A 13,755-nucleotide genomic window follows, 5' to 3' on the forward strand; every position below is an offset into this window, starting at 1 on the left:
GATGAAAACCTATGATGAAAAAGTAAGGAAGAGGTCTTTAAAGTGATAAGACTATATGTAACTACATATAATAGGATTGCTGTTGTTTCATCACTAAGTCATATTCCACTCTTTTGTGACTCCAAGGACTGTAGCCCACTAGGGTCTTCTGTCCATGGGATTTCCCAGGCAAGAGTACTGGAGTGGGTTGCCATTTCCTTCTCCGGGGGATCTTCCGGACCTAGGATCAAACCCACGTCTCCTACATTGGCAGCAGATTCTCTACCACTGAGCCACCAGAGAAGCCCTTACAACATGGCAGGCATTTCCAGGCCACATTTAGTCTCCCAACAGTCCTGGGTAAGCAACATATGCCTATGTTACTGGAGCTCAGAGGGGCTACACAGCCAGCATGCAGCAGAGGTTGACTTTGGGTCCCTGTTCATGAGACTTTCAAACTCCGATTCTCCATCCGCAGGCAGCCCTGTCCTTGTCTCATCCTTGCAAGAGGCCTGGGCCTTTGATGGAAGTGGATCTGGGGGCACCCACAGGTAGCGTGCTCTTACCTTGACCACATGGAGCTTGGGCAACAGGTTGCAGTCAGCCAGGGTCAACTCGTCCCCATCCAGGAACTTGCGCCGGGAGCCCTTTTCATCATCCCCGCGAGTGTCGGCATCAATCTCCTCTGGCAGAGGGGTGTTCAGGTAGTCATCCAGCTTCTTCAGAGCCTTGGTCAGGCCTCGCTCAAGGGCTGGCATGGAACAGCAAGGGAAGTGTCTTTAGTCAACCTCCTTGCCACTGGATGCAGCCACGGGGATTTCAGGGTGAAGGAGCTTATCCAGAAACCTGTCCCTCTTGTCTTTTAGTGCCCCCCGCACACTAAAGATCCTCTTGATGAAAGTGAAAGAGGAGAGTGAAAAAGTTGCCTTAAAACTCAACAGTCAGAAAACTAAGATCATGGCATGCAGTCCCATCACTTCATGGCAAACAGATGGGAAAACAATGGAAACAGTGACAGACTTTATTTTTATGGGCTCCAAAATCACTGCAGATAGTGGCTGCAGCCATGAAATTAAAAGACGCTTGCTCTCTGGAAGAAAAGTTATGACCAACCTAGATAGCATATTAAAAAGCAGAGACATTACTTTGCTGACAAAGGTCTGTCTAGTCAAAGCTATGGTTTTTCCAGTGGTCATGTACAATAGATGTGAGAGTTGGACTATAAAGAAAGCTGAGAGCCGAAGAATTGATGCTTTTGAACTGTGGTGTTGGAGAAGACTCTTAGAGTCCCTCGGACTGCAGGGAGATACAACCAGTCCATCCTAAAGGAAATCAGTCCTGAATATTCATTGGAAGGACTGATGCTGAAGCTGAAAATCCAATACTTTGGCCACCTGAAGTGAAGAACTGACTCATTGGAAAAGACTCTGCTGCTGGGAAAGATTGAAGGTGAGAGGAGAAGGGGACGACAGAGGATAAGATGGTTGGATGGCATCACCGACTCAATGGACATGAGTTTGAGTAAGCTCCGAGAGTTGGTGATGGACAGGGAAGCCTGGCGTGCTGCAGTCCATGGGGTCGCAAAGAGTCAGACACGACTGAGCGACTGAACTGAACTGAACTGAACTGAACACACACCAAAGAGAATCTGACAGCCAGTACACCACGCCATAGGGTGGAGCATTAAACAGTCTGAAAAAGTGAACCTTAACCAAACAGCAAACACTTGATAATCTTTTTTTTTTTTTTTAAAGATAATGTAAATACAGAAATATAGCCATCAGGATATCTATCAAAGCCTTTATAGTTCTCATCTCCAGCAGATACCATAAAAATTATCAACTTTCATTTTCTTATTTTGCTTATCCAAATTTTGCCAATATTCTGAAACTAACCCACATAATAATTTTGTAGGAAGAAAGGGCTATTAAATAAGGAAATAACAGCTATATAGACATCCTAGGACAGAGATAGACTCCAGATTTAGGGGGAAGCCTTAGCCATGGCTAACCCAACCTGAGAAGGAGAGGGCTCAAGGTTTCCAGGAAGATAGGACACAGGACAGTGAGTGCACATCTCCAGGGTTGCCCCCAGAGAACCAGTGGATATCAAGGAGGCATCCTTGAGTTTAATTCAGAGGGGCTGTTCTAAAGTGTTAGTCACTGAGTTGTGCCTAACTTGTTGCAGCGTCATGGACTGTAGCTCTCCAGGCTTCTCTGTCCATGGGATTCTCCAGGCAAGAATACTGGAGTGGGTAGCTGTTCCCTTCTCCAGGGGATCTTCCTGACGCAGGGATGGAACCCAGGTCTCCTGCACTGCAGGCAGATTCTTTACTGTCTGAGCCACCAGGGAAGCCCACAGCAGTCCAAAATGGAAGGGCGAATAAAACAAGCAGTGGGCTCCCCCAGAAATGTACAACCCTGGATGCGTGGAAACCTGTCCCTCAAAGAGGGAACATCCAAGGGAAGATAATACGGCAGAAGACTTTTCCAGCCTTGCCCCAGGGATTATCTAGCCAATAATTTATTTACAGATAACAACGGAACAGAGACTTCCCTGGAAGAAAATTTCTTGAACTGAATAAAAAGGAAAACACAGCATATCAATATATATATGTATATATATATATATATTAAAGAACAGAACAAAATACTCAAAGGGGCAGCTATAGGATGTCACCATCACTCAGGGTCATTCTCTAGCCTAGAAACTGTCTACCTAGGCTCCGAGAACAAAGCCAGAGGAGACGGCTAGCCAGGTCACTGGCCACTGCATCTGCATTATCAATCCCACCACCCCGCTCCACCCCCCATTCCCACCCCCAGGGCTGTTTTTTCCAGACTCTGGTTTAGAGCATGACTCTGAGATGATGGGAATCAGTCTGGATGTTAATTCCAGCAGATGAAAGGGAGGAGTTGCCCCAGAGGAAGAGCCCAGAGGGTTGTGCTCTTGTTCAGATTTTTCCCAAATGTGCCTTCTGTCAACCCCTCCTCACATAATCCATCTTTGTCTTTTCATAGAGAGCCTTTGTCTGAGACAATGAAATGACACCAGCCCAAGATACATCCATTGAACACTTACTGGAATGTTGGAAAACGGGCTGGAGGTTGGACGTGGTTTCTCAACACTTCCTTCTCCCTGGTGTGGCATTTGAACTTGGACTTCATCATCTGCTTTGTGTTTCCAGTTTGGGAGAAAAGACCAAGCGGGGCTGGGGAAAATGCTTGTATTCCCCTTAGTAATTGTCTAGACTGGGATGGGACTGCAGGCCTATTCAAGAGCACCAGCGGAGGGTGGATACTCAACAGTACTCCTTAGCACCCCACTCCACCCCCACCCAAAGAGCTGTGATTTATACTGGGTCTGTTTGCTTCCACAAATCCTGCTGCCCCTCTCAGTTACGGAGATGATAACAAAATCTCGCTTCTACTGGAGAAAGGAACAATCAGATTGAATTCCTGTTGAAATGTGATGAACTGATACCATCTGAGGGAAAGAGACATGGATGGCTTAGGAGACATTGCAGGTTCTAACTCCAAAAGCGCCATGGACCCCTGAGCTGGTTACTGCCTGAGTTCCCAATCTTGGAAACATCGTGAAATTTGGTAAGAGAGTCTTAGAACAGCAACTGAAGCTCATTAGGAGGATGGTTCTGGAGAAATTTAAACTCTCTCTCCAGCAGTTTCTCAAGGTGGATGGGTAAAGTTTGAGAATGGCCAGAGTCATCGCCTTCAGTTCAGTTCAGTCGCTCAGTCGTGTCCGACTCTGTGACCCCATGGACTGCAGCACGCCAGGCTTCCCTGTCCATCACCAACTCCCGGAGCTTGCTCAAACTCATGTCCATCGAGTCAGTAACATCATCCAACCATCTCATCCTCTGTCGTCCCCTTCTCCTCCTTATATCACAGCTATGACCTCATTGCCTTACGTCACAATGGTGACCCACCATGTAATACACCATGTAATACACCACTTCCGGATGCTCTGAGGACGTCCTGTGTGTGTCAGTTGCATTACTGTTCTTGTGTTTAAATTTTGACCCCACCAGGGGTAAGTTTTAGGGCTTCCCAGGTGGCACAGTGGTAAAGAATCCACCTGCCAATGCAGGAGACACAAGAGACATGGGTTCAATCCTTGGGTCCAGAGGATCCCCTGAAGCAGAAAATGGCAACCCACTCCAGTATTCTTTCCTGGGGAATTCCATGGACAGAGGAGCCTGGTGGGTTTCACCTCAAGGGGTCTCACAAAGTCAAATGACAGAGCATACACACACCTAAGGGTGAGTTCACTGTGATGCTGAGGCTAACACTCCAGGCCTTGAACATGACTTTTCAAATTCCCTATTTATTGTATTGACTTTCTACTCCACAAACCCTGGAAATGTGCCTGATCCTGGCACTTCTGAAGTGCGAGCGTAGGAAAGTTCCTCAGCCTCTCTGAGGATCACTTTTCTCATCTCAACCACGGGACGAAAGATCTCTCATAAGGCCACTGCGAGGATTAACTCAGCCAATGCAGGGAGAGTGTGTCATATGATACCTGACTCCTCTTAGGATATCAGTTAATGACAGTTACTGCCGTTGTGTTAGCAAACCGGGCGATCATCCTGCTCTCTATCCCTCAGTCCCCACCGTTGGTCAGTATGAAGTGAAGTGAAGTGAAAGTCGCTCAGCTGTGTCTGATTCTTTGCGACCCCATGGACTATACAGTCCATGGAATTCTCCAGGCCAGAATACTGGAGTGGGCAGCCTACCCCTTTTCCAGAGGATCTTCCTGACCCAGCAATTGCAGGCAGATTCTTTACCAACTGAGCTATTGGCCGGTAAATCCCTCAATAATCCAAGGTACCGCAGAGCACGGAAGAGGCTAAGCTCCAATCCTGAAGCCCAGTACCTAGAAGAAGAAATGAACAGCTTGGGGCCTGGCTTCTCTTACTGACTGAATGTCCAGCCACAGCCCTGTCTAGCATCCCTCGGGATCCTTCTCGGTGACAAGCCGTGTTGAGAGGCAGGGCCGGGGGAGCTAGACACACATGCTTGCGTGCCAACCCGGTGCTGTGTTATGGAATGACAAAGGCCAGCACCGATCCGTTCTCTGCCAGTTCTTTGCTCTTCTACCCGCCGACTCATTCATTCCCCTGACTCTAGCTCAGTCTGGCCTCAGAGTTTTAATGATCTCTCTTGGCTGACGGCACCCAGGTTGTGAAACTGTTGAACTTTCTGCTCTGGTGAGAGTGAAGGGGATGTGAAAGAAAGCAGAGCGACAAGATGCTGTTAATTCCTTCCGTGTTGGCATCTGAAACTCTCCCTCCAAAAGACTTCCTCTGAGGGGAGGAAAGGGGGAGCAGAAGGGAGGAGGTGGGGAACCCTTCAGCAGAAGCAAGCCAGCCTGAAGCCAGGAGACCCCAAGACCCCCCGACCACTAACATCCCAGGCACTTGATGGATCTCCAGTCCTTGAACAGCTTTCTTCCCCTCTCCACCCCGCCCTTCCTGTAAAGATTTATTCTGTACCACACACAAACGCACTGGGTAAAATATGTGATGAGGAAACAAGGGGAATAGTTCATAAATATTCTCAGCCATATGCAAACAATCTCAAATTTATTTTTCTCTTTCTTAAGGAGGGAAAAAAAAATCCACCCATTCCATGATCACTTCCAGATTCATTGAGGTTGATATTACATAAGACCCAATATTGTTTTCTCGTTGTAGAGAAATAATGACTTGGAAACGGCAATTTGAGCTAAGAAAATAATATACTCTCACCCGGGCATGGAGGCTGAATGAAGACCGGGGAGCCAAGAGTCAGCCTCCAATGAGCTCTTGCAAGTGCAGCTCAGCCCTGCTTTGAGGTGAGCTTTGCTGACATGCCTTATGCAGCTGGGGTACCGAGGAGCAAAAAGGGCCAAGCAGACCCCTGGGGGCTGAAAATTCACTTGGAGCCACGCAGATGTCACAGGTGAAAGGACTGTGGGCCCGGATTGCTATATTCTCAGTTTCTCGTATGTGGATTTTCTCTGGCATGTGAACTTGCAGCGAGAGGAGAGCCGGGGGTCCACCTCTGACTATTGCCTGCAGCCTGAATGGGTCTCTGCCCTGGAGAAGATGGTGGTCCCTGGGAGCTGGTCCCATGTCCCAGTACCTGTGCCCTGCTCGAAGCCCATTCCTCAGCACCAGCAAGAAAAACACTGACGTTCTGAAGTGGACCAGGGGTGTTTATACCACCGATCATTTAAGTACACAGCGAAGCTATTGAGATGAGAGTTATTATTCATCCCCGTTGAACAGATAAAGAAATTGAGTCTCAGTCTCATCCAAGGTACACAGGCCTGTCCAGCAGGTTGTTCAAACGACTCCTGGGGTGTACCACGAAGAACATACCTGGTTTTGCTTTGTAAATTAATTTATTTATTTCAATTGGAGGTTAACTACTTTACAATATTGTAGTGGTTTTTGCCATACATTCACATGCATCAGCCATGGGTGTACCAGTCTGGTCTTCCTTACAAGCTCCCAACCCTTGGGTCATGGGAAAACAACAGCTTTAATTTAGTCCATTCTGGATTAGAACCTAGTTGGTGTAATAAATAGTCCCTCTAGAGAATTCCCAGTCTCTTTGGCATAAAAATGCTCAGTTTCTCAGACCTCCTCCCTCTCCCTGGCTCTTCCTCCTGAATTAATGGGGAGGAGTGGTGGAAGAGGATCCTGGGACCTCCCAGCACAGGGGAGACAGAAGTCCTGGGGTCTGCTGGGTGGAAGGCTTGGGCTACCTACCACAGGGGCTGTGTCTCTTCTCAGTGATGCTGCCCCTTCACGTCCTTCCAGACTTACCATGGGGATATCGACCTTCGGGGGGTGGTAAGAGATGAGATGCTAGCCTCTGTCCAGAACTTTCTTTGGGAAGGATACCCGAGCACTGCACCCCGTGAGGCTCTCCAGACACATCTCTAGCTCCCTGTCTCCCTCTCCTCCTTCATCCTCCAAACCCCTGTCTCTTTTCCATTTCCTATGTCAGAGATTCCATCAACCACAGAGCAGCAAGCCTCCCTGAGAGATGATTCCTCCAGGCCTAGTTCTTAATGTGCTAACTTTGAGAAATAAAGGTCATTTAGAACATTTTAAGACAATAGCTTGGCTTGCAAGGCTATTGTCTTTTGCAAATGCTATTTTGAGAAACAGAAGCTAAATACTGAATTTTTTTTCTTTCTTAGAATTCCTTCTATAGAACCCTGATATCTCTTGAGGCTGAGGCCTACGACATAATAGAATCATGTACCCAGGAAGACAAGAGAAAAGTGTTTTCAAAATAGCAGACCTGTTATATGAGTTAGGAGCAAAACCAGGATTTAAAACCGGGGCTGTCGGAGTCCAAAACTTAAACTTCTTTTACTCTGCAAGGCCATCTCTGGGTGCCAAGGATGGGCCCGCTGCTGCTTGGGGGTCCACTCAGACTTCCATCTTCCCTCTGTGCTGCAGACCATTCTCATATCCCCTTACCCCCTGACAAGAGTGTGGCTGTCAGGGTACCATTCCTCATGTCCTAGCTTCAGCTGTGTGTGTATGCTCAGTCATGTCCAGTTCTCATGTGATCCCATGGACTGTAGCCCGCCAGGCTCCTCTGTCCATGGAATTTTCCAAGTAAGAATACTGGAGTGGTTTGCCATTTCCTACTCCAGGCGATCTTCCCAACCCAGGGATCAAACCTACATCTCTTGTGTCTCCTGCAAATGGCAGGCAGATTCTTTACCACTGGCGTCACCTGGGAAGCCCAGCTAATTGTTACTATATTTGCACTCTGCTATTAATGGTTTGATGTTAGCTATAACCCTTGGTGCTCTCAGCTACCATGATTGAATCTAGAAGGAGTTATCACTGAAGACAGGGCCTACCAGGATTCTTCACATCATTCCTCATTAACAACAGCAACTCTGCCTGTGCTCAGGGCCAGTGCTGTCCCATTGCCTGGGTGAGAGCAAAATGTCTGGGTGAAAAGAGAAGTCTGTTTGGGTTTTGCCTATGAAGGAAGACATATCTAGATATTGAGAAATACCTGGGGGATTGAGAAAAGTAAAAGTGAACGTGTGAGTCGCTCAGCCATGTCTGACTCTGCAACCCCATCAACTGTAGCCCGCCAGTCCATGGAATTCTCCAGGCAAGAATACTGGAGTGGGTAGCCATTCCCTTCTCCAGGGTATCTTCCCCACCCAGGGGTTGAACCTGTATCTCCCACACTGAGGGCAGATTCTTTACCATCTGAGCCTGAATGAAGGTTTTACTTTTCATCTTGTCATTTGAGAGCATGTTGATATAAAGGATGCAAAAAGAAATATGCAGCTGCGGTTTGAGGCAGACCACAGCAGAGATGCTTCTGGCTATCGCATACTCTTGGAGAGAAAATACAAAGATGGCGACACCTTGTTGATATTTGATAGTTTTACGCATGAATGAAAACGTGGTGGGAACAAGAAAAAAATCAAATCAAATAGACTCTACTATCGCTTCTCACTTGCCTTTTGGAGGAAGAAGGTTTTCTTTAGAAACTGAGAGAGGTCAGATTGCTCCTGTGAGATGCCCAACGGCCAAAGATCAAGGAGAGAGGAGGGGGCTGGAACAGCAGAATGGTCCAGGAGAGTTGTGAGGGGTGGGGGAAGAGGAGGTACAGGCCAGGTGGGCAAAAACATAGATGCTATCATAAAGAATACAATTTAGAGGAGAGACAAAGATATGCTAAGGGATATTTAGGACTTTCAGCTTTGTGATGGACAGTGTAATTCCCTCCCACTGAAAACATCCTCTGTAAAGATCCACATTCACCTTCCAGGTTTGGGGATTAGAATCACGTAGCTTGTTTCTGTTGCAAAAGTCCTTAAAAAGAGTAAGGTGGCCCAGTTATATTGGGGTTACGTGAGTATGGATGACCCCATAGAGGTAAAATTAAAAAACAGGCAGAAACTGGGGGCACAGTGACCATTATAGAACACAGAGCAAGTAAGAGGTGGCTGAGCGCCACGCTCTCTCATCTCTTAAAGCTGTATCTCTGGGACTTCCCTGGTGGTCCTGTGGCTAAGACTCTGCGTTCCCAATGCAGGGGTCCTGGTTCCATCCTTGGTCAAGAAATAGATCCCACATGCCACAACAAAGACCCAGCACAGTCAAACATGCATACACACACACACACACACACACACACACACATATATATGGCTTCCCAGATGATACTAGTGGTAAAGAACTTGCCTGTCAATGCAGGAGACTTAAGAGACATGAGTTCAATCCCTGGGTCAGGAATATCCCCTAGAGGAGGGCAACGCAGCCCACTCCAGTATTCTTGCCTGGAGTATCCCACAGACAGAGGATCCTGGTGGGTTACAGTTCATAGTGTCACAAAGAGTCAGACATGACTGGAGTGACTTGGCACTGGTGTGTATACATCAGTTGCATCTATGGAGGGTCCTTAGGCCAGAGGTGGAAACGGCATCACGGCTGACGTTCCTTCATGCTTGATGGGCCCCTCTCTGCGGTGCCTGGGCTCTCTGTTGGCAGGTCACTGGTATCATCAGGGAAGGGACAGACAGAGTCTGGGTCAGAGGGTGTCGGACAGCCCCACGCCAGGCTCCCCGAGAAGGCTGGCCATAATAGGCAGAAGCAGGATGCCCAGCATTCTAGTGTTCAGGAGACCTGAGCAGGTTTGAATCTTGCCACTGGTTCTACAGAATCCAGTGCATGATGGGACTTAAAGAGCATCATCATCATTATTATTATCATTATTATGGCTGTAGAACATAAGTTTAAGAAAAGATGGAGCAAGGAGAGACTGAGTGAAAGATTAAGAGCAACAGATCAACTTGAGACAGAAGCGGGATGTCTGAAGTGATGTTCATCCAATCACCCCAGAACTTCCCAGGTCCATGGAGAATTAGGAGAGCTCAGAGGGTGAAGCCCATCCCACTCCCGCACTCCCCTACGTGCTCAGGACCCCAAGTTGCCTGGGATCATCTCTTTGGGTTTAGCCTTGCTCTCTCCAGGTGTCAAATTTCCTTGGTCTGATAGTTTGGAGAATCCACGTTCATTTTGGCATCAGACCAGAGAAGAGTGGACTTGGCCTCACGGGGAGGAAGATGCTGTCAAATTGGCTCCTTCTGTGATAGGTTCATAGGTGGGAAACAGTTCCCAGGCCCTCATCTCTAGGTGCTGGTGAAAACAGGAAAGGTAGAAAGATGGTGGTTTATGAGAAAGCACCAGCAACTTCAGCAGACCCCTGCTGTTCCTTCGTGTGGCGTCAGCTGGGCTTGGGAAGAGTCTGCAGCTCAGGCTGCCATGAGTATTATTTCCTGGTTCTAGGAAGGATTGGGGCCTTGAATGCAAGAGAGTTGAAATGACAGACTCCTACGGTTCTTCCAATAAAAGGCCAGTAAATAACTCTCTACCGCCAAGGCAGGATTCAGCTCTAACCACGATGATAGATTGGGATTTAGGACATCATTGCAGGCTTCCTTCCTCCCTTTGGTAGAGAGAATCACCTAGTGAATGGGCATTTTCTGATAGATTTCTAAAGAATGCCAAAGGATTTTCCTTGAGAAGAGACAGACCCTCTCTATAGCTTCCTCCTCAAGCCCTGTAGGGGATCATTGTGATTTATACAGCTCCACAAATCAACTTTATGTTTGCCCTTTGTTCCGAAGTATTATTCCCAATAACAATAAACAAAGACAACAAATATTTTTCTTTAAAAAAATACAAGTCTTTGCCAATTACTGTTCATCGTTCAGTTGCTAAGTCGTATGTGACTCTTTGAGACCCCACAGACTGCAGCATGCCAGGCTTCCCTGTCCTTCACTATCTCCTGGAGTTAGTTTGAACAAATTATTTATTAGGCTGTGTTTAAAACACAGGCGTGGTAGAGCATTTAGGACAGTCCAACATGCCTTTCATAAGCTATGATTTAAAAGTATGAAGGGAGGTATGGCTCACTGAGACAATTCCAGATTCAAATCATCTGCTACATCTCCTAAAAGCCACGGTAAATTTGAAGAGAAGGATTATCACTTAGCTCTTCACATATAGGTTTCCTTGTGTGAACACAGTCTGTACCATGTAAACACCCCAGATGTTTATTTATGAACAGGAGGAGAGAGACAGAGAAACACTGAGCGGAGAGAGAGCCAGCCGAAGAGGAAAACTGCGGGAACTCACCAGGGAGGGTAAAAACTAGCCGGAGCCGCCCGCAGAGAATGTGGTCCCCATTAGGGAGCCTGGCCCAGACGTTAGCGGTGGGGATGTGGCGCCCCCTTCTGGCCGCTCCTTTAGCAAAGAAAACTCCCGCAACTTGTAAAGCGAACATTGTATGTGTGTTTTCTATTAGGCTTTCCAGAAACTCATAAATGGTTGTAAACCCCATTGTGCTAATAGGAAGAGCAACGTAAATGCTGACTGAAGCTATTAATGCTGGTTGTAGTTTATGCGGTGGACTGAATCAGGCTGAAAACGGGGAGTATTTTTATGGTGACTTTCTAACAGGTTATTTTTAAGTATCAGGCCATAGATTCGGTGGAGTGCTGATGTTCAGACATTTGGAATGAACTTCTCAAGGGGGAGTCTAACTTTCTCGGTCATCTGTTCCAGAGTTTAGACCTAGAGACTTTGCTTTTCAACTCTCAACCCCTCCAAACAGGCTGAAATGATTTAACTGCCCTCTGTTTATCCTCAAATAGTTACATCTTTTACGTAAGAGCCAATTTTAAAAAACGGCCAGCGTGCCATCATAGCTCTCTATTTAAATAATTGTTGGTTCTAGTCATTTTGTGACTATCCTATAATAGGATAGATATATAGTTGGTCCATTCTTTGATCTGTCAAATAGGTATCTATGGAGCGCCCTCTATGGGCAATGTTTGGAACTCTCAGTCCCCCATGGATTGCTGAATTAGGACTTCAGCTGTGAAGCTGGGATTGTTAGGCATTTACAGCGACACATAGGCGGTAGTTGTTCAATCAGTATTTGTTGTTTTATGAGTTGATTTGATGTCCGTTTCCTAAATGACCTGCTGCTGCTGCTGCTAAGTCGCTTCAGTCGTGTCCGACTCTGTGCGACCCCATGGTCGGCAGCTCAACAGGCTCCGCCGTCCCTAGGATTCTCCAGGCAAGAATACTGGAGTGGGTTGCCATTTCCTTCTCCAATGCATGCAAGGGAAAAGTGCAAGTGAAGTTGCTCAGTCGTGTCCGACTCTTAGCGACCCCATGGACTGTAGCCTACCAGGCTCCTCCATCCATGGGATTTTCCAGGCAAGAGTACTGGAGTGGGGTGCCATTGCCTTCTCCGCCTAAATGACCTACCCAACCCTTATTCAACAACTCAGTCTGAAAAAAGTGGAAACCCTTGTTCAACAACCCAGTTGAACATTTTCCATAACGGACTATATTAAAGATACTGTGCACAGACCACAGGACCAGCTGCCTAGGTTGGTATCCCGGATTGGCCACATACTAGCTTAACCTCTTGTGTCTCAGTTTCCTCATCTGCAAAACAGATCACAGCACGGTACACCTTACAGGGTGGCCATGAATAACACTTGCAGAAGTCTCGGGCTGGTACTTGGCATGCAGTCAGTGGTTGTTACATACAGTGTGTGATACTGCTGATATATAAGGACCAAACCTACAAACACCTAATAAATTCTTAGAGTTGCAAGGAAAAGGACTGCCAGATAAATATTGTGCTTGACCGGTCCTTTGCCCTGAGGAAGTCACACCGGATGAATCAGGTGGAGTTTGTTTTTGCGTGTTCAGCTGGTCCTTTCACTCTGACTCTGCTGCCACAACCACAGTGGCACCAGAGTAAGCCTTCTCCTTAGCAGTCATGCAATGAGGCAAGCTTAAGAGGCTAAGTTGGGGGGTGGGGGGCGTTACAGATGGCCAACACTTTTGCAGAAGTTCCCAGATTCTGCACAATTACGCCCTCCCCTCCCTTACTCAGAGCAGATCTCTGGGTGCCCACTGTTGTCCCCCAACATGGATTACATTCTAGGGGGAGAAACTCTCCCCTGGGCATTATAACTTTTACTAAACAGCTTTTACTACACGAGTCTTACATCTTCTAAAGTTTGAACAAAGAGTGTCTCAGATTAAGTGTGCAATTTTATACTTCTGTTTCCTAAAATCTAAGTGGGGTAATGATTCAGATTTAGTCAAGCCCAAGGGAGAATTTGAAATAGTATGCTTTTTTTTGGCATGGCTAGATCAGATATTTTCACTGCAGTTTTTTTTTTTAATCATCTTAAGTTGAAAGTGGATTATATGCAAGAGTTCACTTTTACCTTCTTTGTTACCAAGAGAACCCAGATTTGTTCAGAGTAGCAACAAGCTGGGTCACAATTATTTTTTTTCCAGACCCCCAGACTAGAGGAGGCCAAATGATCAAGTTCTTCCCAATGATATACAAGTGGAAATTCACGGATATGCTTCTGAGGAAGAAAAGACAATACACAGCTGGCACTGCCTGGAACTCGGATGTAATGTCTGGAAGTGGAGCAACTATCTTGTGACATGAGGATGGGAGTCACACACTCAAGATGGAGAATCAGATGCTCCAAGGAGCTGGATCCATGACTTCTTAAAGAACTACAACTGCCTGGAACTCTCTCCTCTCTGGACTTTTTGTGATGTGAGAAAGGCAAACACCTATTAAAAAGTAAACATTTATAAAAATTGCTTAGATTAGAGCAGAGCACGGCATATAGGAAAATGCTACATACGTTATCACTATGTAAAAATGGCAT

At 46.7% G+C, this 13,755-nt stretch overlaps 1 protein-coding gene across 3 annotated transcripts in view; it reads right to left on the reverse strand.

Annotated features, from left to right (window-relative positions):
- Positions 1–13,755, reverse strand: part of CLIC5 (chloride intracellular channel 5) — a 167,174-nt gene that overhangs the window by 13,738 nt on the left and 139,681 nt on the right. For all 3 annotated transcript variants that reach the window (XM_081519638.1, XM_081519639.1, XM_081519640.1), the window contains exon 5: positions 546–730. In XM_081519638.1, coding sequence (XP_081375764.1) covers positions 546–730 — 185 coding nt within the window. The remainder of the gene's footprint in view (positions 1–545; positions 731–13,755) is intronic.

This window comes from Giraffa tippelskirchi, chromosome 8 (assembly GCF_054371585.1).
Source record: "Giraffa tippelskirchi isolate mGirTip1 chromosome 8, T2T-mGirTip1v1.2.pri, whole genome shotgun sequence".
NCBI classification, from domain to species: Eukaryota; Metazoa; Chordata; class Mammalia; order Artiodactyla; family Giraffidae; genus Giraffa; species Giraffa tippelskirchi.